General features: G+C 42.0%; 2 protein-coding genes across 2 annotated transcripts; one reads left to right on the top strand and one right to left on the bottom strand.

The window, feature by feature from the left end:
* Positions 1 to 1,029: 1,029 nt before the first annotated feature.
* dctpp1 (dCTP pyrophosphatase 1) lies at positions 1,030 to 2,258 on the bottom strand. Its single transcript, XM_031276782.2, has one exon. It carries the CDS (start codon positions 2,195 to 2,197, stop codon positions 1,646 to 1,648), a length of 552 nt encoding a protein of 183 aa, XP_031132642.1. The 5' UTR covers positions 2,198 to 2,258; the 3' UTR covers positions 1,030 to 1,645.
* A 150-nt stretch (positions 2,259 to 2,408) lies between these two features.
* gatb (glutamyl-tRNA(Gln) amidotransferase, subunit B) lies at positions 2,409 to 24,958 on the top strand. The gene is made up of 13 exons (XM_031276781.2): positions 2,409 to 2,599; positions 4,725 to 4,878; positions 4,975 to 5,088; positions 10,603 to 10,801; positions 11,617 to 11,739; positions 11,847 to 11,960; positions 14,329 to 14,413; positions 15,298 to 15,342; positions 15,781 to 15,973; positions 16,201 to 16,334; positions 23,544 to 23,622; positions 24,367 to 24,501; positions 24,598 to 24,958. The coding sequence occupies exons 1-13, from the start codon at positions 2,451 to 2,453 to the stop codon at positions 24,721 to 24,723; spliced, it is 1,650 nt and encodes a 549-aa protein (XP_031132641.1). The 5' UTR covers positions 2,409 to 2,450; the 3' UTR covers positions 24,724 to 24,958.

The following is a 24,958-nucleotide window of genomic DNA, read 5'->3' as shown; positions in this document are numbered from 1 at the left end:
TAAAGCTGATTCTGGTTTCCAACTTCACCCCAGGTGTGTCTGTTTAAAACACGGACGGAGACAACTTCTCTCTTTTGATGTTTTATTTAATTAAGCAACAGTACAAACATGGGTGTGGGTAGCTCTGCTACGTGTGTTTGTGTGTTGTCAGATCTCGAGGACACACACACACACACACACACAATCTCAACCGGGTAGTCATCGTCCGAACTGCGACCTCTCCTTTTTCTTTCTCTCACTTTTTTCTCTGGGTGGTGCACGCAGTGTGAGGTGCGTGTCCGCGCTATTCTCGTAGAGAGGCTCAGTCCTTGCCTGCCTCATTGCCCCTCTCTCATGTCTAAGCTGTCTTATCAAATAAAGGCCTAAAATGCCAAATAAATAAGACTAGTACAGTGCCCGTTTGGAACGGGTCAATGTGGTATTGCTGCTTGTAGCTTTCTCTAGAACCATTGTACCCCAAAATTACTTACAGAAGGATCCCAAAGCACTTGATATGCAACCACACTATATAGCCTACTACTGACTTACTGTGTACTTTTGCTTCAGAGGAAAACATTGTGTTACTACATTTACCTGACAGACATTGCAGATTCAGATTTTACTCACTAAATATCACAATTAAAATGTGGAGTAATCACAGATATTTGCCTCGTGGACTGATGGCAGTGTGCCACGCACCACCCATCCAGCCCGTTATGAGAGCCAATCAGCAATAATCTGAGTTAATCAACAACCAGAACCAGACCGGACTCACAGACTATAGCCTCCAAAATGACCATACAATTTTAACAAAACCTCTCTAAAATAGTTTTAACATAAGCTATACAGCCTTCATGAAATTAGGATTTACTTTAAGGCTGTTGTAGTTTTAGACCGTTAGTCTCAGCTAGGTGTATCAAATAAACTAGAAAATTGTGTGGAAATTTCTTTCCAAGTTCTACTTTCAACATGCATGTAGCAAGCAAACAAGCTACTGCTCCCATCACAGCCAGTTTTGACTAAATGACAAATGAGCGGAAAACACACAGGTCAGAATTAAAGCAACTTTTACTTCAGAAAAAAAGGTGACAGTTGTGATGTGAACAAAACACAAGATGAGTTAAACCCTGATGGTACCTGAGGGTAATCAAAAACCTAATGACACAAAAAACATTTCACTATTAATCTTGTCATGGATGGTCATCAATCATCATCTGCTTCAACTCCCAACTCTCTAATCCACTCTGTCACACTCCTAAACTGGAGCCAAAATATAAAAGAATTCAGTGAGAAATATATTTTTTTAAATACTCCCCAAAGTCACTGCACAACAGTAATATTTTCTGCAAAGAGTTTGCATTGCCTCAAATTTACCTAAGGCAATGATTAGACTAAAAAGAACATTTAAAAGTTAACCTAAAAAAGCCTAAGGATGCTGTAAACAAACACTAATTCCCAAGTGCCCTGCCTACTAAAGGGTGAATGTATATATATATATATAGTTACAAGTAACAGAAAACAAACAAACATTTGAACCCAGGGATAAAATGTTCGGTAGTAGGCCTGGCCATAATCAAACAGCAGCATGTTGTCAGTGAAGTGAGCACAAGCCACAGCAGTCACTGCCACCGTCCCCTGATTGACCTCTGCTTCTTAACACCTAAACTCAGTCCTTGTACTCCGTGTACTTTTTGGCCGATCCGTGCACCTTGCTGGCGGGGTATTTCAGTCGGTTCAGGGCCATTTTACGAAGCACCGCTTGGGGAAGGTCGACGTGACACTTCTCGGCGAGCTCCACCAGGTATATCATCACGTCGCTGAGTTCCTGTGCCAGCTGCTCTCGCTCGCACTCGGTCCAGTTCGGCAGGCCCTCGGCCACCTCTCCCCGCCACTGGAAGAGCTCCGACACCTCGCCCACTTCACCGACCATAGCCAAGAGCAGGTTGCGGGGCTGGTGAAACTGATTCCAGTCCCGCTCGTCCGTGAACTCCGCCTGCATCCGCCTAATATCCTCAATGGTGGGCTCGGGGCTGAAGGTGAACCTCTCCGCCCCGGTTCCTCCGTTCTGCAGCCTTGAGTGAGACGATGCCTCCGTTGCTGCTCCGTTCACCACAGCGGAATGTGACTTGTTAGCAAAAGCTTCGTTGCTGCAGTGTGAAGATACCGATGGCACGTCACCATTTGTTCCACAGGCGTCCTTTCCGTTTTTAGCCATCATGTTGTATGGTTTTTTATCAGCGGTGCCTCTTGAATACAAGTTCTCAAGAGCAGTAAACCAACTCAGCAACTAGCTACACATGTGAAGAGGTCCCGCCAATTGTCAAAACGGAAATGATGCAGCTCGTGTCGGAAACCAGAATCCTACCGAGACTGGGCTTTGTAGTTTTAACATATAAGCTAGTAGCGTTCACGCACATATAGCATGTCACTTTAAAAAACTACAGCTCCCGTGTTCACCGGGACATTCCAACATGGGTGCCTCCTCTGTTGCAGCAAGTGAGCTGCTACATATTATGAATAAACGGCTATCAATATTGTATCCAAAGGCTTCGTTTGTTATCAGACGGATAAACACATCAAGCTCACGATGCGCCAGTCAACCGCAGCTGAGAGCAAAAAGGTAAGTGAGGCTGCTAAGATGGACTACTGTGTTATAGTGCCAATGTCCTGCCCCTTACTCACCTGTATGTAGCTAGCTAAGCAGTAGTAACTAATGTGTCCTACAATGGATAGGTGGAGGGGAAGAGGTTTCCTCCGCCGAGTCGAATATTTTTGTAAAACGTTACCTATATCAAGATTCCTCGGATTTAAATTGTGACAACTCGCTAACTTACTGAAGAAAGCTGTGTTGAAATTGTGATAACTGGGGTGAGGCAACAGAGGTACTGTTGCTATGGTTACATAAAGTTGTTGTGCACTGAGTGAACGTAGGTTGTAGTTTGTCCATCAAATTGTGTTCCCCTTACCCTTAAACTTAAAGGGATATACTCCAGTGATTTAGTGTTGTACTTTCAAACATTTAAGGCACCTGCAAGAGACAGATTTTCTTAATGAAAAGGTAAGAAATTGGACCAGCCATATTAAAACAAGTATTAGTCCCTAACAGGGATCAAGAAAAACACTGGATCCTACACCCCATAATGCAACTTAGTCGCGTATTTTTATCCTCCCTGCCTGTTGCAAGCCCATGTATTTCAAACACCACACTGTTTAAAGTTGTAGTATCCAAACTCAACCTCTGGGCTGGATTACCAACTGAGCAAAGCGGGACCCCAGTATCCCGGGGGTTTTACTACTACTACTACAATGTGATTGAATGTAACTTTGTTAAGGTAGGCTATAAGAGATGTTTTACTAAAGTACAATATAAACTGACATGAACTGTCCCATGGTCCAAATCTAGTTTTACAGTTTTTCTCAATTGCTAAAATACTAAAACCCATTGGCTGAACAAAGTTCTCAGTTGCCTGAACTCCTTTAGCTAATTGTGCAGTCTGTTGTCAATATCTTAAACCATTTCACATGGTCAAACACAATTTGCAGATCTCACTTAGACTTTTCAGCAAAACTCTAAACACATTCTGCACTCTAATGCACATGTCATCCACACTGCTAAACACAAGTGGCGACAATCAAATACAAATAGAGAACACATGTCATTGATTGAACACAACCACTCAAAATTGATTTCACTTGTTTCAAATTATGTGACACAACCATTATAAGCCAGTTCAGAGAGCTAACAGGTTGATGAAGGTGGGAAGGAGAAAGTCTGAGAGTGGATAGAAGAAATAATGTGAGAGGACGAGTGTGTATGCGAGGTGTCGGGGCTGGATACGGCACAAAAGAGGCTTCTTCCCCCGTTGCCTCAGGAGGGACAATATTGCGTGTGATGTCGACGAAGTGCCCTGGCCTGACCCAGCCAAAGACAAGAAGAAGCACATTGATCACATGTTTACTCCTTTGATTTTTGTCCCTTTTTAGTATTGTATACTGTAGTACAGTGCATTGTAGGCTGTATACTGTACAATGAACAAATTGTATGGCCCTGAACATTGTGCTTTCCATTTGTTAACAGTACTGACTGCTCAATAGATTTTGACGAAGATGAAGTTTTGTGTTTGTTTTCAGAAAATGGAGCAAGGTTTCAAAAACTGTGTTTTAGCAATTGAGAAAAACTGTAATACTGTGATACTTTGCTCAAATGGCACATCTTTCTATATTAATTTGGGTTTAGTCAGATAATCACACAGCAAACAAGAAACCATTTTATTCCAGCATGGGAATAATACTGTACACAGAGACATGGAGGAACTGCTAATCTGCCTGGGATGGGGTGCTACTATTTTCTCACACTGATCCCTCCAGAGCCAAACAAAATCACATTAATATTAATAGAAGTAGTCTCACCACAAGTTGCAAATGTTTTTTCGCCCCAGTTGTGCATAGTACCTCTGTTTCCTTTCGGCATTGCATTGTGGGAAATTAATGTACATCAACAGCACAGTCAAAAAAACGGTTTTAAGTACGCATACTGACTTTTTTCAGTATACCTATTTTAGTCACTTTTCTAGTTCTAATAACCTGCTAAGAAATGTGTGCAGTAGGACATTAAGATACAGCTTCAGTTTGAAGTGTCTGGGGGTATTGTATATAGAAACTTGTCTGGCTCTTATTAGTCCACCCATATAGTAGAGGGCTAAAGGCTTCTTTGATTTGATCATGCCTGGCCCTCTCTCTCTCAGGGCTCCCCAGCAGCTGGTTGGAGTGGTGGGCTTGGAAGTCCATGCCCAGATTAACTCCAACACCAAGCTGTTCTCTGGCTCAGGGGTTCGCTTCTCAGCACCTCCAAACTCCCTGGTGTCGCCTTTTGATGCATCCTTACCAGGCACATTACCTGTAAGTATTGTGTAACTGATTTCAAACAAAGACAACCTGTTGTTTTGCGTTTGCTTTCTTGTTAGGACATCAGGTAATGTCCCTGTGTGTCCCCAGGTCCTGAACAAACGATGTGTCGAGGCAGCAGTGATGACAGGATTGGCTCTCAATTGCACCATAAACAGGAAATCCCTGTTTGACAGGAAACACTACTTCTACGCGGACCTCCCTGTGAGTGTTTCACTCCCTGTCCTCAATTGTTGCTTTCTGTGCAACATCAAGGTTATAACAGGTGGGACCACAGATGTTAGTGGGGGTAACAGCAGTGTAAAGACACTATAGTCCTGCATGTCATGCTGCAACATTGCTTTAGCTTTAATATATGCTGTCCTCATCTGCCTCCAACTTCTCTATCACAGCTTTCCCACGGAACTCTCCTCCTCTCATGAGCTGTAATTCAAATAGTGAGCAAGTCTTGCTGAAGCAGCAAAAATGCTATTTGCCACACGTACAGACAAATGACACCGACTACTGTTGAAGAAAATGTGTTTTTTCACTTGCCAGCTCATTTCCTTTAGTGCACTTCTATTTTTACATTATCCACAGGTCATTTCCCTCTCCATGTCTCGGCCGATAATTTAGGGATAGTGAAAAAAATCTAATATCACGATATTGTTGACCAAATACCTCAACATCGATATTGCAGCGATATTGTAGGGTTGACAATTGGTGCTTACAAAAAAATATTTACACAATGAGATTTTTGATAAATAATCATCATCAATGTGTATATAATAACTAAGTGGGTAAAGGCAAATAATAGAAAAGCTACAGTCTGGTAATTCAAAAAATGACATCACTTTACTGTAATCCAGCCATTAAAACCAGGAACAGATAACACTTGTGTCATATCACGATATTACGATATCCAAAATCTAAGACGATATCCAGTTTCATATCACAATATCAATATAATATCGATATATTGCCCAGCCCTGTAGTGAACGTGTTAGCATGTAGCAAACCGTTGCCTATTTATACATACAGCAGAAAAGGAGCAACATTAGTATTCATTTGCAGTCTTGTGTTTGTCTGATGAATGAGTCTAATTAGTCTAATCCTTTTATGCCTTTTATATTTTAATCTGTTTTGGTCTCCACCAACTCCTGAGGGAAATATCTGGCACTACATGTATATTCAAACGCTCATAGCTGACTTTGTGTATTTGATGTTTGGTGCTGGGGAATTGGCATGCTGTGAGTTTTCAGAGCTTTTTAACTGAAACTAACTGCCTGCGGTGGCTGGAAATGATGATCGAGAGCAGTGAGAGGGAACCAAAACAGTAAAGATACAGACGGTAACACCAAAACAATGAGATGAAAGACGCTAAAATGCTCTGTTGACTCCAAAGGAACATTAATGTCGCTCCTTAACTGTTGGATGTTTAAACAAGCAACTGTTTGCTAACAAGTTCCCCATATCAACTTAAAAGGATACGTTGTATGATGTGTTTTTCACTGCCCCCAAAGTGGCCCAAAAAATATTTATTGCAGCTTAAAATTCCTCTTATTGCAGTTTTCAAAAGTACTGCTGTTAAGGAATCAAAGAGGGAGAACATACAGTACATGTTTGCCAACATGGTATTTGAAGAATTACATATCAGTCCTGTACTCATGTTATGAGAATGTGGTTAGTATGTAAATGCCAACAACATGTCATATGAGCCAAATAGCAGTCTGGTAAGGTAGAGGTATTCCAAAAAGAAACCTCTTTAACATTGATATTTCCATTTAACAGTCTTGCCCAAGTGATGTACACTCTGCTCTCTATAATGGAGTGCTCGCATGGCAAGGTTTCACTACCCCTCAGAGCCCAAGGGTAATTTTACTGCTATTATGAGTGACATTTTAAGGCTGAGATGGAAAAGACAAAATGTCATGGGAACTCTATGGTACATTTGCCCCACAGAGAGACCTTTTCTAATAAATCTGGAAATTCTCAGAAGAAAGGTGTCGGAGAATTTAGCATTTTGAGTGTTTAAAGTCAGTCTTTCCCTGGTAAGATATTATGCTAACACAGCTTTGGGCAAGGTAATGAGGACGGTAATTATTATGGGCTGAAGAACTTGAGAAACAGATTTCCTTTGGTAGAATTTCATAAAACTTGCAAAGAAGTGGCTTAATATGAGAGCACCCTCAGGAATTAGCAAGCAATACACGTATGAGTATGAGCTCCAGATGGTATTTTTATTGCATTATTTGTGTTTGATATTTGATATTTCTGATTAGTTTCTGCTCTAATTCCTAAACTTACTTGACTGTATTGTGAGGATGTGACTGATGAGGCTTCATGGAACACAACAGTTTTCTGTAGATCTTGATAGATGGAGTTTTTTCCTCCATTTAATATATCACATACTTACTGGTTATCACACAGTTGCAGCAGTACATATTTTAATTACAATAGTCGACATACATTATCTCCCCAGAAAGTCCGCAAAAGTCAGCAAAATCCCGTTCAGAAGCGCAGGAATTATTGTTGGGTGCCTCTTGCTCTTTTGTGTGTTTGCTGGTGATTGCATCACCTCCTTTGGAGTAATGCCCAACACTTGACACACACAGCAGGGACGATAATACCCGATTACAATTTGTATTTTTCTGCAAGATTTCCCAAACAACTCATGCCGGCAGGTTGAGCCTGATCCTTTTTTTTGGGTTTTAGATTAACTGTGTGCACTGTGCACAATACCTGCTGTTGCCTTGTTTATAATTATTTAGTTTGCATAAGTCTCTTCAGCTTCTCAAAAAGAGTGATGTTGTGTGAAACAGCTTGGTAAACTGAAGTCAGAGTGGTTTTTAATTATGCAGATGATGGGGAATTTTTCACATCCGACCTAAAGTTTAAGTGTAATCAATGCTCGTAAAACCAAACCAGTAGCAAGTTCGAGGGAGAAATTATCCCGCCCTTGAAAAATACATTTGTAAATTGCGTTGTACATTATTGATATGTTCCACTAGAAATCCCTGATTGCATTTTGTAAAACACCACAGTTGCTCATTAAATGATTAATGCTGCTGTCCAACTGGCATTCCTTCTCTCAAATGGAATGGCAGGCAAGGAAGTTGTTAACAGCCCTTTAATAACATGCCTCAGCAGCTCCACGCTAGCCTACCAGTGAAAACAAATAATTACAATTACCTTGAGATATTAAGTTCCCAAATAAAAAGACATAGTCTGGCTATTGAAGCTTTGCCATGTGTTTAATGACGGCTATGAATGTCTCTGTGGCCCCCATGGGTAGCTGAGATCAGTTCGCTGGCACGAAGAATGACACGGCCGACTGAGTCTTGTTTGTTTAGTGACTTCAAAATTAGTCAGAGAATGACTCAGCGGCTCACAACATGGAAATGAATTCCAAATGTGTGTATGTGTGTCCCATCCTGTTTGTACAGTATGTGAGTAGGCCTGCATCAGTAACTTTGGATATAAAGGGGATAAGGGGTCACAGGGAGTGTTTGGAGCACCACTGCTCATTAGGGCCGAGAGAGTAATTGGGGGAAAACGTGGCTACCTGGGTCTGATTAGCAACAGCCTTCATAATGTAGCAACAGCAGTTGATTTATTATGCAGGAAATGCATGCAAATAGTCTTTACTTTCATAGATGCTCCAGGATGTACAGTATGGCATGCTCGCCCTTCACCCAGCAGAGACAACAGCTGAGACCCAACTCATGGAAAGATTAAGTAAGAAAGAGGGGATTTCTGATAAGCTGCAACAGTATTCACAAAAAAATCCAGCAGATTTAAAGATTGAATCCTCCAAGAAGAACAGGAATTGAAAAAGAAAATCCCCCATCAGTCTGTTTTTTTTTTCTTTCATCTGGTTTAAAAGGAGGAGGTGTGGAGGTGATTGATTGTGTCGATAAGGCACATTGTACAGAGAGCCAGTGACTAACAGCCCCCCAATCTCTTCTCCCACATCTTCACTCCCTTTAGCTTAAGTATGATTAATGTGTAGTTCCTGTGATGCGGTTGCCATAGTAACATGGAGAATTAATACTTGGGGCAGCAGATTCTTTTAGGAATAGAGGAGTAAGTGAAATATTTATTTTTATGTTTTTCTGAGTGGGAACCTTGAGTGAAGTGGCAGCACTGCTGCATTATAATCACGGCCCGGCCAATCAGCCAGCACTGTGTTTAATTGATGCTGCCTGCCTCACCTTTACGTAGACCCATAACACTGACTGCGGCATACTTCGCTGTTATTTCACTGAAATAGTGATAAAGACTCCCTACCAGAAAATGGTATTTTACATGCATAATTTGATGTATTTCCGATTGAAAAAGGATATTTTGTTTACACACAATGAGGGCTCTTTCCATTCATTCACTCAAAGTATGACTGGACAATAAACTGACCCAAATTTACATTTACATATTGCATTACTCAGCACACTGAAAATAGCTACAGCAAGCAATGACATCTAAGAGAGAAGACACACCAGCCCGATAATCGGGCGTCGAGCTGTCTGGCGAGGTCCGTGACTCGAGTCTGTTCCGTGTGTCCCGTGCCGTCGGCCGTCCGAGGACCGTCAGCATTCATTTGGGCCGACCCGACATGTTCAGTCGGGGACAGGGCAGTCGGGACTCACCCGGAAATGGGGAGCGGATGAGCCTCTCAAAATCTGACGAAAATCTTTTAAACTGACCTTTGTCAATCTGAAATGAAGACAGATTCAGCAACTGCATAGGCTATTTCTCGCTTAAAATGTTTTCAGAAACACTTTTCGGTGAACTATTTTAGTACAATATGAGATTGTATTGCGTACCGCCATGACAGTCTGGCTGTGAATTTCCAGAGAAAAAAGAACCACGTGACGCGTTCGTCCAATCAGCTGCCGGTTCTCATTTTCTGGGAAATAATCAGACTGTTAATGGAAACAATACAGAGCAGCGCCGCCTGCTGCTATGGAGACGTATTACGTTTCGCGCACGCGCAGAGCGTACGCTCAAGTCGGCGTTGCCTCAGTGTGTTCTGAGGCATTTTTTGGACCTCGGGACCCGACTGATCAGTCCGACTGGCTTTTCTGCCGATGGTCGGCCCGTCTGGTTGGTGTGTCAGGGCCCTAAGAAAAGTTAAACCAACCAACCAGTCAGTCAACAGTCAAGTATTTTCATCATGCTGTAAATAACAGTAACAGTTAACGTGAATGTAATTAACATACATGTAGGACATACATATCAGAAGCCAACATTAGACAGGAAATGAATGCACTGCAGGGGAAAAGTATTGCTTTCAAAGTAAATCTGATTATATTTGTATATCTTCATATAGATTTTAGTTCGTATTGCCCAGCTCTATTCCGAAGTGAACGAGGAGAATATCAGTTAGCAAAATTGAGTTTTAAAGCAACACTAGAGAACTTTTTGTAACTTAAAATAGTTTCCAAAATCATTTCAGTGGTTCATCAACTTGTAACAGGGTGAACGGCACTTCCGCATTCGCTTTGCGGCTCTCTACCGACTATTACCGCACTATGCAAGTTTGCCAGATGGGGTAGCGGACCTGTATGTCGAATGAGACATAATGGGACAATTCCGCTTCCAACCTGTAGGGGGAGCGAAGCGGGAAAAGTTCTCTAGTGTTGCTTTAATATTACAAAGTGAGTATGAAAGAGATAAAAGGATGGCTTTGTACAATTATTTCCAGATTTTATACAGGCTGATGTATTTTTTAAATTTCAGGCTGGCTACCAGATCACTCAGCAACGGCGGCCCATCGCAGTAGATGGCATGCTGACTTACAGCCTCCTCGGAGGAAAAAAGAGGAGCCAGGTGATCAGAAAAACTGTCAGCATCAAACAGATTCAGCTGGAGCAGGACAGCGGCAAGAGTCTCCATGATGACCTCCGCAGCCAGACACTCATAGACCTCAACAGAGCAGGTAAGGTTAGAGTGCGTTAGTCTGTGTCCTACGTTTAAAGGAAGAGTCTGTGGGAGTTCTATATTTTCCTTGTTGCCAACAAATCCCATGAAAAGGACAATAAATTAATTCTACCAGTGTGCTTTGTCTGTGTAGCCAAAGCCTGATATAGCTTATTTCCTCTTTGCCATAGACCTTTATTGTTGCCCAAAAACTATTAAAAATACATCAAAAGTTTTAAGAGATGTACTAACGCATTGTTGTTTTTGGTCTTTTCATGAAATTTGTTGACAGTAAGATAAATATTTTAGGACAACCTTCTTTAAAGCTATAGTGCGTAGTTTCTGCCGCCCCCACGAGGAATTCTAAGTAATGACAACAAAACTGTCGGCACGTCCACATGATACAAGCCTTCCATGATCGTGCACGCGCCCCCACCCCTCCCCCACGCAGTTGCTAGTAGCCAAGGAGGATTAAAAAAACATGATGGACTCTTCAGAAGAGGTAATTATCTTCACTCAAGCTTCTGCGTGGGAAAGTCACCGGATGACACAATCTTCTGAACACAGTCATACTGAGAAATACAGAGAGAGTTGTGTGGAGCTGATAGTCTTGATTAGCTTTGTAGCAACTTGTTTGGCAATGGCTTAAATGTAACGGACGTTTATTAATATCAAAAAGTTACACACTAAAGCGTTAAAACTGGAAGAAAAAATGTGCTGACCGACATTATAGATTTAAATTGCTCAACAATGTGAGAACTGTTGAGGTTTGTTACAGAGTTTCATGGGACAGATACATTAGGGATGTAAAACAGCTGTCTTCACATGTGTCAGGTGTAGGTCTAATGGAGCTGGTGATGGAGCCAGACATGAGCTGCGGAGAGGAGGCTGCTGCAGCTGTCAGAGAGCTTCAGCTCATCCTACAAGCCCTAGGCACCTGTCAAGGCAACATGTCTGGTATGGAAGTCACTCTCTGTCTCTCTCTCTCTCTCTTTTTTTTTTTTCTGAGCTAAACCCAAACTTATTTCCCACTCTGTGTGCATGTTTTCTGTCTTTCTCCACAGAGGGCCAGCTGAGAGTAGATGCCAATGTATCTGTCCACAGACCAGGTGAGCCCCTGGGCGTCAGGACAGAGGTGAAGAACATCAACAGTGTTCGATACCTGGCCAGGGCTATAGGTAAGCACCATAAAAAGTTAAAAAGTTAAATTTCTTAAAGGAAGGATTGCAGGATGGCTTAGGAAAGTGACAGGTATTTAGGGAGGCTCTTTGAACACTCTTCCACCTGAATGGGTCTCAACTGGCTGCATGATTGCTCTCACATACTCTGAAAGTAAAGACCTTTTTGTGAGTCAACATTTTTCACGCTGTGTCACCCTGAAAGAATTACTTAGGGTATGTGTGCGTGTAATTTTATGTGTGCTACAAGTCAAACTGGTAGTAAAAGGTAAGAAACAGTGGTGGAATGATACTAAGTACATTTACTCAAGTACTGTACTGCTTTCTCGCCAAGAGTTAGATGAGAAGATTATTTCAATTTAGCTTAGTATTTCCATTTCATGTTACTTCAAATTTCCACTCAACAACAATTCAGAGGGAAATAATGTACTTTTTACACCACTACTTATACAATAGTATACGTTGTTATAGTTTAAACTACCTAACAGTTACAACAGTAAAATGTTATGTAGACAATAATGCATTGGTAATAATAATCCAGTGGTATAATATCTGTGTAGGAATGTACTACATGTGATCTGAGGGACGTACAACATGACATAGGCTATCTTAGGTAACCGTAGTTTCCTGATCAGGGACCAGGGTTAAATACACTAGGGGTGCGTTCTGATCGCCAAGTAGTTCCCTGAGAAGTGGACTGCACAGGGTATTTAGCCATGTTAAGTAAGATTTACAGGGGCGCAGCTACCCAGTGTCAGAGGGATATGCAGCAACAATTTTGGCGCCCCCCCATGGTGCTGCGCCCCTATGCACCGCATATAGCGCATACCCACTTTTTGCACTACTGATTCCAAACCGTAGGGAGCAAACATGCTCTGTTCAAATGGAACTGCGAACTGTGTAGGGAACAACTGAACAACGGTTCATCACTTCGCCTGAAGCTCACAAGCAAGATTACCCATCAGTCATTGTGCCTCGCTAAAAACGACAGCGTACGTCTTTTAAATGAATCAAAACTCATTTATTCACAAGTTACATACATTTCAATAGAATACGTTTTGTAATGGTATCAGTTTTTGTTTCAATATTTCAGTTCAGTAGAATAAAATTTCCACAGTAGCAGCAACGTATCCAAGGTGTTTACGTTACCAGGGTAACGCATAGAGGAAGTGACATCTCCGTTAGTGACGTTGCAGGGTGTTCCAGTTGGAGGAATTTTGTCGAGTGAAGTTTCCTTAACTGACATTCCCTGATCAGGGAGCAGAGAGAACTGTTTATGTACACTGTGGATCGGAACGCAGCCTAGCAGTACACTGTGGTTGACTTGTACTGCTTATCCCTATTCTCCTCGATCAAGCTTCAATAAATGTTTCTGTGTAAGTCATCAAGGTCTCCTAAAACTTTGTCAGTCTCGAGTTAACCAGCACTCCAGATTTCCTTCACAGTATCTAATATTACAACACTCTCGTCTCAGGGCCCATATTTCTGCATTATTTATGTATGTATGTATACTTTTGATACATGTTCATTTTACAAATACTACTTTGGTGTACTTCCACTAAAATAATATTTTCAATGTAGGACTTTTACTTGTAATGGAGTATTGCCACAGTGTGGTATTGCTCCTTTCACTTAAGTAAAGGATCTGAATACTTGTTCGAACACACACACACACACACATATATACAAAGAAGCCAAAGAGGATCAGATGCATACTCACACTCCTGCAATTTTGCCAGGTCCTCCGTCAGGTGTAACGCAAACATCATATTTGTATTTCTTTCATACTTAAAGATGGAATTCGTTTTTTGTTGAAATGAAACAAGACAGCCGGATTCATGAAGAGACACTAAGACAGGGCGCATAGTTAATATTGGCAGTAACTTGTGAAGCATGAGTTTAGGACTGACAACCAGTCACAAACAATTAGCTGTGTGACAGCAGCATGTGATGCTGAATTGGCTTCTCGCAGCTGCTCACTTAAAAAAGCATAGATTTTATGTCAACTCTAACTTTGCTTGCTGTTGATTGAGCTCCACTTAAAAAAGCTGACAAAGAGCCACAGCCAGAAAATTTCAGCATTTTACGTGCAGGTTTTGTAGCATGGTTTGACGTACAGTGTTGTTGTGCTTGAATTATTTATCAATGGAGTTGTATCACATTTACTCTGCTGCTGAACTGGTATTTAAAAGTCATGGAGACAAACATCGTTTATCACAGTTATGATGTGGCAGCAGTCAGAGACCCAGGGAGTGCCAGTGTATCACAGCAGATGTTTGGCCTTTTTCCACAAAATGATATCTGTGTGTACTGGTGTTATTGAATAAACCGTCTGTATTTTTGGCCATGTTCTCCTTTACATCTCCAGACTACGAGATCCAGAGACAGATCGGAGTCCTGCAGAGAGGGGAGGCGGTGCAAAACGAGACCCGGGCGTATGATTCCAAATCAGGGTAAGAGGATGACAAAGCAGGGCCGTGATGCCAAGCTTGAGCCAGTACAACACCCTCTGACTGGGAGCTCTGCCTGGTTCATTAGTCCGGCGCTTTGCTGAGGAGGAACCATCATGGTAATCATGATGAATAGAGCCATTTGGATGCTGCCGTCATGCTGTGTTATCTGTGAGCTATGTGCTACTCACAGGCTTGTGAGCTCACAGAATGTGCCGGCACGCACACAGCTGGGGTCTTGATCATATTCTGGTGCTCTGCCTTCTTCCTATCCTTAGATAGTGTGTGTGATGACCTGTGATTGGCTCTTTCTTCTGGTTCCTGTGATGGTGGCTACAGATTTGTCTATACTGGTTTCTGGAAGACATCACCACTCATTTGTTCCCAGCCTTTTTTGGCTGGACCGCATTAAAGCGAGGCTAGCCCTGTAAACGCAAAAGTCTGTGTGAGTGAGTGAGTGAATGAGTGAGTGAGTAAGTCGGTCAGTCGAGTTGCAGTTTCCCCATTGGCCGATGTCTCAAAAATGAATAGGCGCGACAGTGTTTCTGCTGGGGACGTCTTTGCAGTAAATAAATTCTCTCACTATAGAAAACAAAATGATGCAATGATTAATCACATGGAGTATGGAAAGCCAATGAGTTCATTATTTGTCCCCTTTTTCCTGCCGTTTGATGTTTTAATACAGTTTTATATCGCCAGCTGGCGTTTTTTTTTTTTTTAAACAGTGTTACAAACAAAAGCGAATTAATTAATAACTAGGGGATCTATGGGGATTCATCTGCTGATTTATTTTCTCAATTCATGATTTGGTCTATAAAATATCAGATTTTTTTTTTTCCATAAGTAGAACTCAGACCTCTTGCTTTGTCTTCATATCTTTTGTTTAGGGAGACCATTCCTATGAGGGACAAAGAGGGTCTTCAGGACTACAGGTGAGTTTGTGGGCTCTCTGCATGTCTGTGCTCATTCTGGTCCCAGCTTGTGTTTTTTTTGACATAAACAATAAACAATTGACGTGGAGTTATGATATCAGAAGATGATATTTTTTATGGGGACTGAAAGAGGATGAGAACCTCTGAGTGGCAGCTAGATGGAGAGAAATAGACAAGTTCTGGACCTGTGTGTGTGTGTGTGTGTGTGTGTGTGTGTGTGTGCGTGTGCGTGTGCGTGTGTGTGTTTTTAGATGGACAGGTTTAAAGCTGATGGAGTCAAATGATTAGGGGAGTAAGTGAAATGTGACAAGTGTGGTGTCAAGAGGACTATTAGTATCTAAACAAAAGTCACCCTCGTCTTCTCTAAACTTATCTGTTCTGCTGATAAAACATTCTCTTCCACTCCCTTTTGTTTTTCTCCACCCGTCCTCCCTTCAGGTTCATGCCAGAGCCCAACCTGCCCCCTCTGATTGTGTATGAGGATAACGCATCGCTGCCCTCTGGCATTGATGCGTGCCAGGCGGTGGTGGTGCAGAAGATAAGAGAAGGGCTGCCAGAGCTACCCAGTGTCAAAAGAGACAGGCTGGTGCAAACGTACGGCATCCTGCCCGAGCACAGCTTCACTCTGGTGGTGAGTTTTATAAGCGAGTGAAAGCAACCAGTGAGAGAGGAGTTGACTCCCTCACTAAATCTGTTTCCTGCATCTGTATTTTAATTGCCATCTGATCAAGCAGAGTCAGCTTGGATGCAGTCCTGCTTGGCAGCCGTATACTGCTGGACTCTGCTGGGCTGATTTGATCCTAATTAGATAATATGCATGTGAAGGGCTGAAAGCATTTACATGGTGCTTTGTTGCAGAATGAGGACGGGCTGGTGGAGTACTTTGAGGCGGTGTTGAAGGCGACCAAGAAGGAGCCGAGGAAGGTGATTGGCTGGGTGACAAACGAGCTGGTGGGTCACCTCAAACACCAAGACATGAGTGTGAGCCAGAGGTGAGACTCTCACACACATCATTTCATGTGGCTTTTACAGTATTTACATAATGCGTATTGTTTGTCTTGCAGGTTAAAATGTTTTATTTTTTATTTTTATTTTTTGTGCCAACTTGGCTCATGAATTCAGTGCAATTCTGTTGCCAATGCTCAGGTCTTAAAGCTGCTTACACACCAACCAGACGGCCAACCGTCGGCAGAAAAGGCAGTCGGACTGATCAGTCTCCCTGAGTTTGTCAAAAAAATGCCTCAGAACACACCGAAGAGACGAGACGTAATACGTCTCCATAACAGCAGGCGGCGCTAATCTGTATTGTCGCCCAAAAATGAAAACCAGCAGCTGATTGGACGAACCCGTCACGTGGGTCTTGTTTCTCCGGAAATTCAAAGACAGACTGTCATGGCGGCTTGTTCAGAATACGATCTCATATTGTACTAAAATAGTTCACCGAAACGTGTTTCTGAAAACATTTTAAGCAAGAAGTAGGCCATGCAGTTGCTGAATCTGTCTTCATTTCAGATCAACAAAGGTCAGTTTAAAAGATTTTCGTCAGATTTTAAGAGACTCTAGTCACGCTCATCCCGCTCCCCGTTTCCGGGTTAGCACTCTACCAATCAGATGGGTCATTTGAGTCCGACTGCCGGCAGTGCCTGCCCCACCGATTATACATGTCAAATTGGCCAAAATGTAGGACGACAGCCCCTCGGATGGACGACGGCACGGAACACACCGAACAGACTCGAGTCACTGACCTCACCAGACTGTCCAACGGCCGATTATCGGCTCGGCGTGTCCGGGCCTTTAGATGTCAGGGCTCCAGCACATGAACCCTCTGAGCCTCTTGTGATTGGCTCGCTCACTTTATACCTTTTGCATGCTGTACCTGAACATGTTGTTGAATTTGAGCTGTGGCAGAATGGAACATAAAAGGTACCCATGGGAAGATGGCTTTACTGCAGCTGCTTTCAACTTGAGAGTAACAAGGTCATTAGATACTTTTCTCTTAATTCACTCAAACTTTTAGCTTTTTTTCCTGTGAAATACTGAATCGTTTTTAGCCCGAAGGCCTACTCGGATAAATAAAACATCCTTTTAAGAAAAACGTTAAAGTATTCACTTATATTCCCTAAGCCTTGGGGCCTAGCTTAGGGGTTAAGAAGCTGACCATGAACCACAATGTTCTGAGTTCAGGTCCAACCGGGAACCCTACTCTCCCATCTCTCCCTCACTCATTTCCTGTCATCTCTCCACCACTGTCTGTAATGATGGCATAAAAAATGTCTGTCAGGCTTCTCTTTATTTTAAGGAGTCTCAAGCCACTGCTTCAAGGGTTTAACTCGCGTGAAAAACTGCGAGTTCACGTCAAAATAAATTGTCACCTAAAAGTGATTTAGTGCATCAGGGGTGTCAGAGGTTCAGCTCCATATCCTTCAGCTCATGACTCAACTTAACTCTGAGACACCTACTTCAAGAAATCAAGCATTTAAAGCAGATGGTTATACAGATAGATTTGGCATACAAAGAATCTCTCAAGCTCTCAAAAAAATCCCAGCAGCAGGGTTCTGCAGGGAAAACTAATTCCCTCTTGATAAACACATACATAACCATTAGATCTTAGTTAAAACACACAAAACTTAGCACATTAACAGGAGTGGGGGGTGGGGGAGGGAGTTCTGGCAGCAAACAGTGTTGGTATGTGCGATATAGCAGAGTGAAGTTGCAGTCAGACTAAAATTTGTCGTAATTCACTCGTGGTGTGGCCAAAAGCAGGCAGGATATGTAATAATAATATTTAAGTGCATTTGTATGGCACCTCTCATACGGGAAATGCAGCTTAAAGTACTTTAAATAAGGAAATGACATGCACCGAGTGCTTCACATGAAAATATACATAGAATGAACATAAAAGGACTCGCTTTGCCCAGTTTCATCCATTACTACTGGACTGCAAATATCCAAAAGATACTTTTTTGGTTACACTCTCCTCATACAAACTGGTGTGTTCTAGAGGAACAGTCATGTCAGCGTTCTAGCCTTAGAGCTTTACTTTACTCTTCTTTACCTCTAAGACCTTCTCGCTTCACCTCCCATCCTACAGTGCTATCCACTCTTAAGATTTGGAACCAATTTCGCTCTCACTACAAATTTGTTTCTGCCTCTGTCCTTGGCCCCATTCACAAAAACCACCTATGTCCTCCATCTATTATGGATTTGTCCTTTATGGAGTGGTGGAAGAGGGGTATTTATTCTTTTCAAGACCTTTACAACTCTAAAGTCCTAGACCGTTATGAAAATCTACAGAGACTTCATAACCTCCCTAGACAACTGTTTTTTCAATATCTTCAAATACGACATTTTCTCAAAATCTGCTACTCTTCCTTCCCCATCCTACCAGCACACGAATTTTGGGAAGAGTTAACTCTTATAAAGCCAGGAAAAGGATTGTTGTCTGTATTGTATCAGAAAATAATCTCTTTGGAGAACCATAACCTAGCCAGGATTCGGTCTAGCTGGGAGGACGAGCTGGGAATTGATCTGGGAGAGTATTGGGAAGGTGCACTGACGAGAGTCAATTCATCATCATCCTGTGCCCGCTTGGCACTTATTCAGTTTAAAAGTGCTACATAGAGCACATTACAGTAAAGCTAAGCTAGCTGAAATATACCCAGGAGCTGATGCAAGCTGTAGCAGGTGTTCTTTTCCCCCTGCTAATCTTACTCACGCTTTTTGGTCCTGTCCTTATAACCATCTCTCCAGGGTCTCGATATAACCATCAAACCGAACCCCTTGATTGCGATATTTGGTATCCTCTCAGAAACAGTTACTAGAGCCCAGTCCGATGTTATTGCATTTACCTCTCTGCTTGCCCGCTGTAGAGTCCTTCTAGGGTGGAAATCCACCACACCTCCATCGCTAGCCCGTTGGCTGGAGGATGTTATGCTTTTTCTTAAATTAGAAAAAATTCAATTTACGTTGAGAGGGTCAATGAAAAACTTTTACTTGAGATGGCAACCCATCATTACCTACTTTCAGAACTTAAAAGAACTGGAGTCCGAACCCATATGATCTACCTTACATTTCCACTTTGTTCTTCTTTCTTTTTTGAGAATGCGCGGTACACAGGCTCATAAAACACCTACTTTTATGCTACGATTTACTAAGGCTGTTATTATCAGTATTACTATGGTATTTCGATATGATGCCTTGATGCCCCGCCCATTTTATTTTTTAATCTTTATTTTATTTTGTGTGTTTTTAATTTTACATTTGATTTAAGATTTTACCTTACTCTTAATCTTTTATTTGTAGTGTTGTAATACTAGTTCAAGGCATTTTGATGAATGATGTTTATGACGGATGTTTGAAGAAAAACGTTGGGGGAAAAAATGGAAATTATTTTTTTTATACTGATACACAGTTTATTCTATGTATTTCCTGTGCAATTTCCATCAATAAACAAAACAAACAACAAAAAGAATGAACATAAAAACAGAGAAAGCATGCCATAATGCAAAATAAGATGGAAAATAAAACCCACTGAATAATACAAATAAAGTTTAAAAAATAGTATACATAACATTTTAAAAGAAGTGTAGCAGTGAATACGTGTGAAGGAAAGCGCAACAACAAGAGTTTCAGGCATTTATCAGGAAAGTCAAAGCTAGTTAAAGGCTGAAGTGAAATAACATTTTTTTAAAGCACGGGAAGGGTTTTAAACATGAACTGCAGGAGCTAGGCTAACAGCCGTGCACAAAGTCATTAATTATGCAGCATTTCCTCAAAGACTTTTAGGGCCCTATTTTAACGATCTAAGCGCACGGTGTGAAGCGCATGGCGCTGGTGCGTTTAGGGCCTGTCCAAATCCACTTTTGCTAGTTTGACGGCGGAAAAAGGGGTCCGTGCGCCGGGCGCATGGTTCAAAAGAGTTGTACTTAGTGTCTTCATTAATTCATAGATGTGTTTTGGGCGTAACATGCAATAAACCAATCAGAGTGTCATCTCCCATTCCCTTTAAAAGCCAGGCGCGTTTGGACCTTGGCGCATTGCTATTATGATGGCGGATTTGCACCGTAATATTTTTATTTCTAATCTTTTGCATGTGTGTGTGCTGCTGTGCTTCCCTGTGTGTGTGTGTGTGTGTGTGTAACAAGCATAGTGTGTGCGCGCTGTGCATAAGCCTAGGCGCATTTTACTAATTCGCTGTTAAAATAACAATGACATGCTGAGCTATTGACTTTAGTCCAGGTTTTTGTTGGTCAATGGTGCGATCACTTCCCGCTGCCTCAAGACAGCAATACGCCAAGAATTCACCTGAACACACCTCCCTGTAAGACAAGCGTGGGCGCAAAGATGGGCGCAAGTGCATTTGCTATTTAAACGACACAGGCGATGGACGGGAAACTGACAACTGCGTCGGTCTTAAACTAGCAAAGACACTTGCATCGGGCTTTGCGACGCGCTGCGCCGGGTGCTAAATAGGCTCCATACTGTCATTAACCTCTGTCCCTGTCCTTCACTGCAGCTAAACAGCATTCTTTCTTTGCTGCATGTGTTTTTTTCATCGTGCAGTTATAACAAACAAGCCTCACAATTTAGCCTGTCAAAGTTCAATCTGATTGAACCAAATTAACGGATAAATTCACGACTGGAAAGAAATTTGTCTCGCCATCTTCCTTTCTTTTAGTGGTAAATGGGAAGCGAAATCTGGTCTGAGAAGTAGCAGGTTATGATGGCCGTGCTGTAGACCTGCATGAATATGATTCAACGTGATAAGGCAGCTGATAGCCACATGAGCGCTCTACCTGAACTAACGATGTGCTTTATATCTAGTGACGCCTGTGCCAATGAATGAGACCTGTTCAACGGTTTTGAATAATCACACCTTTTTATATGCACAGCAGTCATAGCTGGCATCATATGGAATCAAACAATAGCCAGAGTCCTATTGATATTCAATTTACTAAGCAAGGAAAACTAATAAGTGGCTAATCCACTGTGCTAAGTGAAATCAAAACGTGCAGGGCAACAAGAATCATAATAACAATCTCACTTCAGTTGTAAATATCTCATTTTGTGGTTGCTACTCATGACACACATTACAGAAACCTTCCGTTCTGGCTCAATAGGCGATGCCACTAAAAATCTAAGTTACTGAACTGTTTCCTCTCTATTCCTCAATACGTTTTACACTGGATTACAAAGCATTTAGCCACAAAAAAGGTTTTTTTTCTCTGCTGTATAGTGCTAAGAATAATGTGTTTATAGTCAAGCTACAGTGTCCGCACAATGACAGCACATCTACCTCAGTTTGATAAGAATAATTCTGTCTGAATGAACCATTCTGCAACGTACTGATTTGGTTTGATTGACATCAAGGATTATTAGATTCTTAGTGTTCACAAATACTGATTAGAGTGTCGCATGTACACAACAATAACACGTGTGAGGTCATAAATCATCCGACATTCCCTAATTCTTTGCGTCTGTCGATGAGAAAACCCCTGTGACAGTCTGACAGCCCGTCAGAGAAAAGCCTGCTTTAACAAATCCAATTACATAAGTAAAATCATTACTTTTTGGAAGGTATTGTTTTGATCTCTCCCTGCTGAAGGCCTGTTAGCAGGAACATGTTGGATTTTGAAAAAAATAGAAAAGAAAAACCTCTTGAAATCGAATACAATCTTTTTTTTTTTTTGATATTTTGATACAAAGAGAAAGCTGCCATAGTACCTTTCACATTTGCCTATCTAGCCACCGGCTATGAAAACAACAACACCGGTTGTCTCTCACTGATTCTGTTTCTGCCATACTGAGACGCTGGATATAAGACACTCATTTCATTTTAGCAATTTTCTTAAAATGGTAGTATAATAGGGACTGCAGCTTAAAAAAAACTGCTAGACTGATCACGACTTTAGAAAATTCACTTCAGCTTGTTGATATTGAAATTGATGTTTTTTTTTCCCCCCGCTGTCGTCCAACTCAGCGCAATTTTGTTCTATGATCATTTCTTAGAATAAAAGAACCCGCTGAGTCATTCATTACAGAGCAAATGAAAATGAAACAAGTAATGGGTTGACGTCAGTGCAGATGCTCTGAGCTTTAGCTTTATCTCCTATTCCCAGACTTGTTGTGTAGCATTTGTGCATGAGTAAACCACAAAGTAGCTTGTGTGTCTTTATGCATGATGTATTTGCTTTGGTGGAAAGGAAGGAGCGGGGAAGAAACGGAGAAACTCAGCTAAATACAGTAAGTGGCATTTTGGGTGTAAAATAACAGGTTTTCAAGAGCTTTCATGAGGATGCGTGTATCTCCTTGTCCATATGATGACTGTAAATAAGGAATCTTCTATGTTGGCTGTCCTGTATAATGTGTCCAAAGCTCTTTTTGCCCCTCTAGCTACAAGGCCCTTGAGTAGTATATAGATGAAATACGACATTGGGAAGCACATTGGTCAGGTAGCCAGAGAGGTGAAACTTACCTGACATGACATGTCATTAAGAGCACGTTCGGGAGCTTCCACCAGCGGAGACGAGTCACTCTTCCACGGTGTCCCCTCTGAACGGTTGCTGGGGGTGCCCAGTGGCTACCTGTCGGGAAACTCACTGCGGGTCCAGTCCAGGGGCCGATTTGTGGCAGGATGGTGACAGCATGATGACAGAACTGTGAAATATGTCACCAGGCCTACAGTGATGCTCTGTAAAAAACAAATCAACAAACTAATTAAATTGGTGAATCATTCACCAATTGAATTGATCTTTTACACAAATATGTGGATATATTTTTCAGTAATTTAGTTGAGCGTTCTGGGTGCCCCCCTGGAATCTGCAGATAAACCCCTGCTCTGTTTGACACATTAACAGTCTTTCAAACTCTGTAAAGATGGATGGTTTTCATCTATTTTTCCACCGTGTCTCCTGACCATGTTTAGAGGAGGTTTCAGCTGAGATGGACGGTCTGGTCTGCAGTACACTGAATGAAACGGTGTCTCCACTTAATGTATTCTAACTGGCTTCTTGTTTCTGTGTGTCTGGTAGCCCGGGGAATAAACAAAGCAGACGTAGAAAAGACAAAACACATTATAGTCAAATCACACAAATGTTGATAGACTTTTCAGTCTGACACTCCCACTCTCCCTCCCCACCCTTCACCAATTCTTCAGTGCATTCATTAAACTGTAATGAAACAACACCTTCATTTGGTTTCAGCCCAATCTCTCCTTCTGCCCTGGCTGAGCTGCTGGAACTCCAGGAAACAGGACACATCTCCTCTTCGGTTGCCAAGCAGGTCAGTCGGCTGCTCAGACCAGGCAATTATCCCCCGCTCTATCTGTCACTCAATAGACCTTCTTCACGGCAGACATGTTGACATGTCATAGTAGGAAAAGCACAGGTGTATTCAAAACTAGAGATGGCCCGATACCATTTTTTGCTTCCCGATACCGATTCTGATACCTGAACTTGCGTATCGGCCGATACCGAGTACCGATCTGATACCAATGTGTCATATATTTTATTATGTTTTAACAACTGTATACTACTATCCCTGTATGGATGTGATATGATTTCTATCTTTGTTGTCAGTCTGGCTCAGGTTAAACTCTTTGTGAAACATGACGGGAAAAGAACATAAATAAACTACTTTAATGTAGATTTTCTTTAGGGCTGTATTATGTGGTATCGGATCGGTGCATGAACTCCAGTACTTCACGATACCGATACTAGCGTTTTAGGCAGTATCCGAGCCGATACCGATACCGGTAACGGTATCGGCTCATCTCTATTCAAAACCATTAATGATGGCTGCATTCCACTTAAGATAGGCGCTGGTATTGTACATGCTGACTCACTGAAATAGCTTACTGGGACACTTGATGGAATTGAGCCATCGTTAAGGTTATCAATTTCAGCTGTGCTTTTCCTACTATGACAAGTCAAAATGTCTGCTGTGAAAAAGGTCCACACACACACACTCTCACACACTCTCTAATGTTTGTGTTGTGGGTCTCACCTGGTCTCTCCCTGCTCTCAGGTGTTCCAGGAGATGTGGAGGTCATCGGGCAGGACGGCCCTTGAGATAATCCAGGAGCAGGACTTGGGTCTTGTTAGTGACACCGCACAGCTGCACAGCATCTGCCAGAAGGTGGTAGACTCGCACCCTGATGAGGTGAGGGCTCACATGCAAATTCTCACTTATAATTACATTGTCTTTTTTTTTCTTCTTCTTTTTCGCACATTTGAGATGTTATGTGCCTTTCTGTAGGTTCACGCCATCAGAAATGGAAACGAGAAAGTTCTGAACAAGCTGATGGGCCTGGTTCAGAAGGAGACCAAAGGCCGAGCCGACCCAGTTCTGGTGAGGGCAATCTTACACGAGAAGACGTCATGAAGGTCGGACTGTTCTGCGAGACGCAGCCAGATGACAGACACGGAGTCAAATCATGGCATACGTGACATTCAGGAAACGACGGACGACACGACAGTGATGTTTGTAGATCTGTATGAAAATGCAGAGTATACCCATGTAACACGGCAGTATATGAATACTGAACAATTGTTTTCACCGGACTACAACAGTTATAGTCCGTATTTATGTGTTTAAAAAGTAATAAAGCTTTTCAGAT

Source organism: Sander lucioperca, chromosome 4 (assembly GCF_008315115.2).
Source record: "Sander lucioperca isolate FBNREF2018 chromosome 4, SLUC_FBN_1.2, whole genome shotgun sequence".
NCBI classification, from domain to species: Eukaryota; Metazoa; Chordata; class Actinopteri; order Perciformes; family Percidae; genus Sander; species Sander lucioperca.
Note: the sequence above shows the minus strand (reverse complement) of the source record. Positions and strands in the feature narration are given on the sequence as shown.

What these genes read in the sequence shown, in the direction of transcription:
- dctpp1 (XM_031276782.2), bottom strand. Translation starts at nt 2,197, where the DNA reads ATGATGGCTAAAAACGGAAAGGACGCCTGTGGAACAAATGGTGACGTG.
- gatb (XM_031276781.2), top strand. Translation starts at nt 2,451, where the DNA reads ATGGGTGCCTCCTCTGTTGCAGCAAGTGAGCTGCTACATATTATGAAT. An exon ending in CATAGACCTCAACAGAGCAG is followed by an intron (nt 10,802 to 11,616) that starts GTAAGGTTAGAG and finishes CACATGTGTCAG; the next exon opens with GTGTAGGTCTAATGGAGCTG. An exon ending in GCGTATGATTCCAAATCAGG is followed by an intron (nt 14,414 to 15,297) that starts GTAAGAGGATGA and finishes TCTTTTGTTTAG; the next exon opens with GGAGACCATTCCTATGAGGG.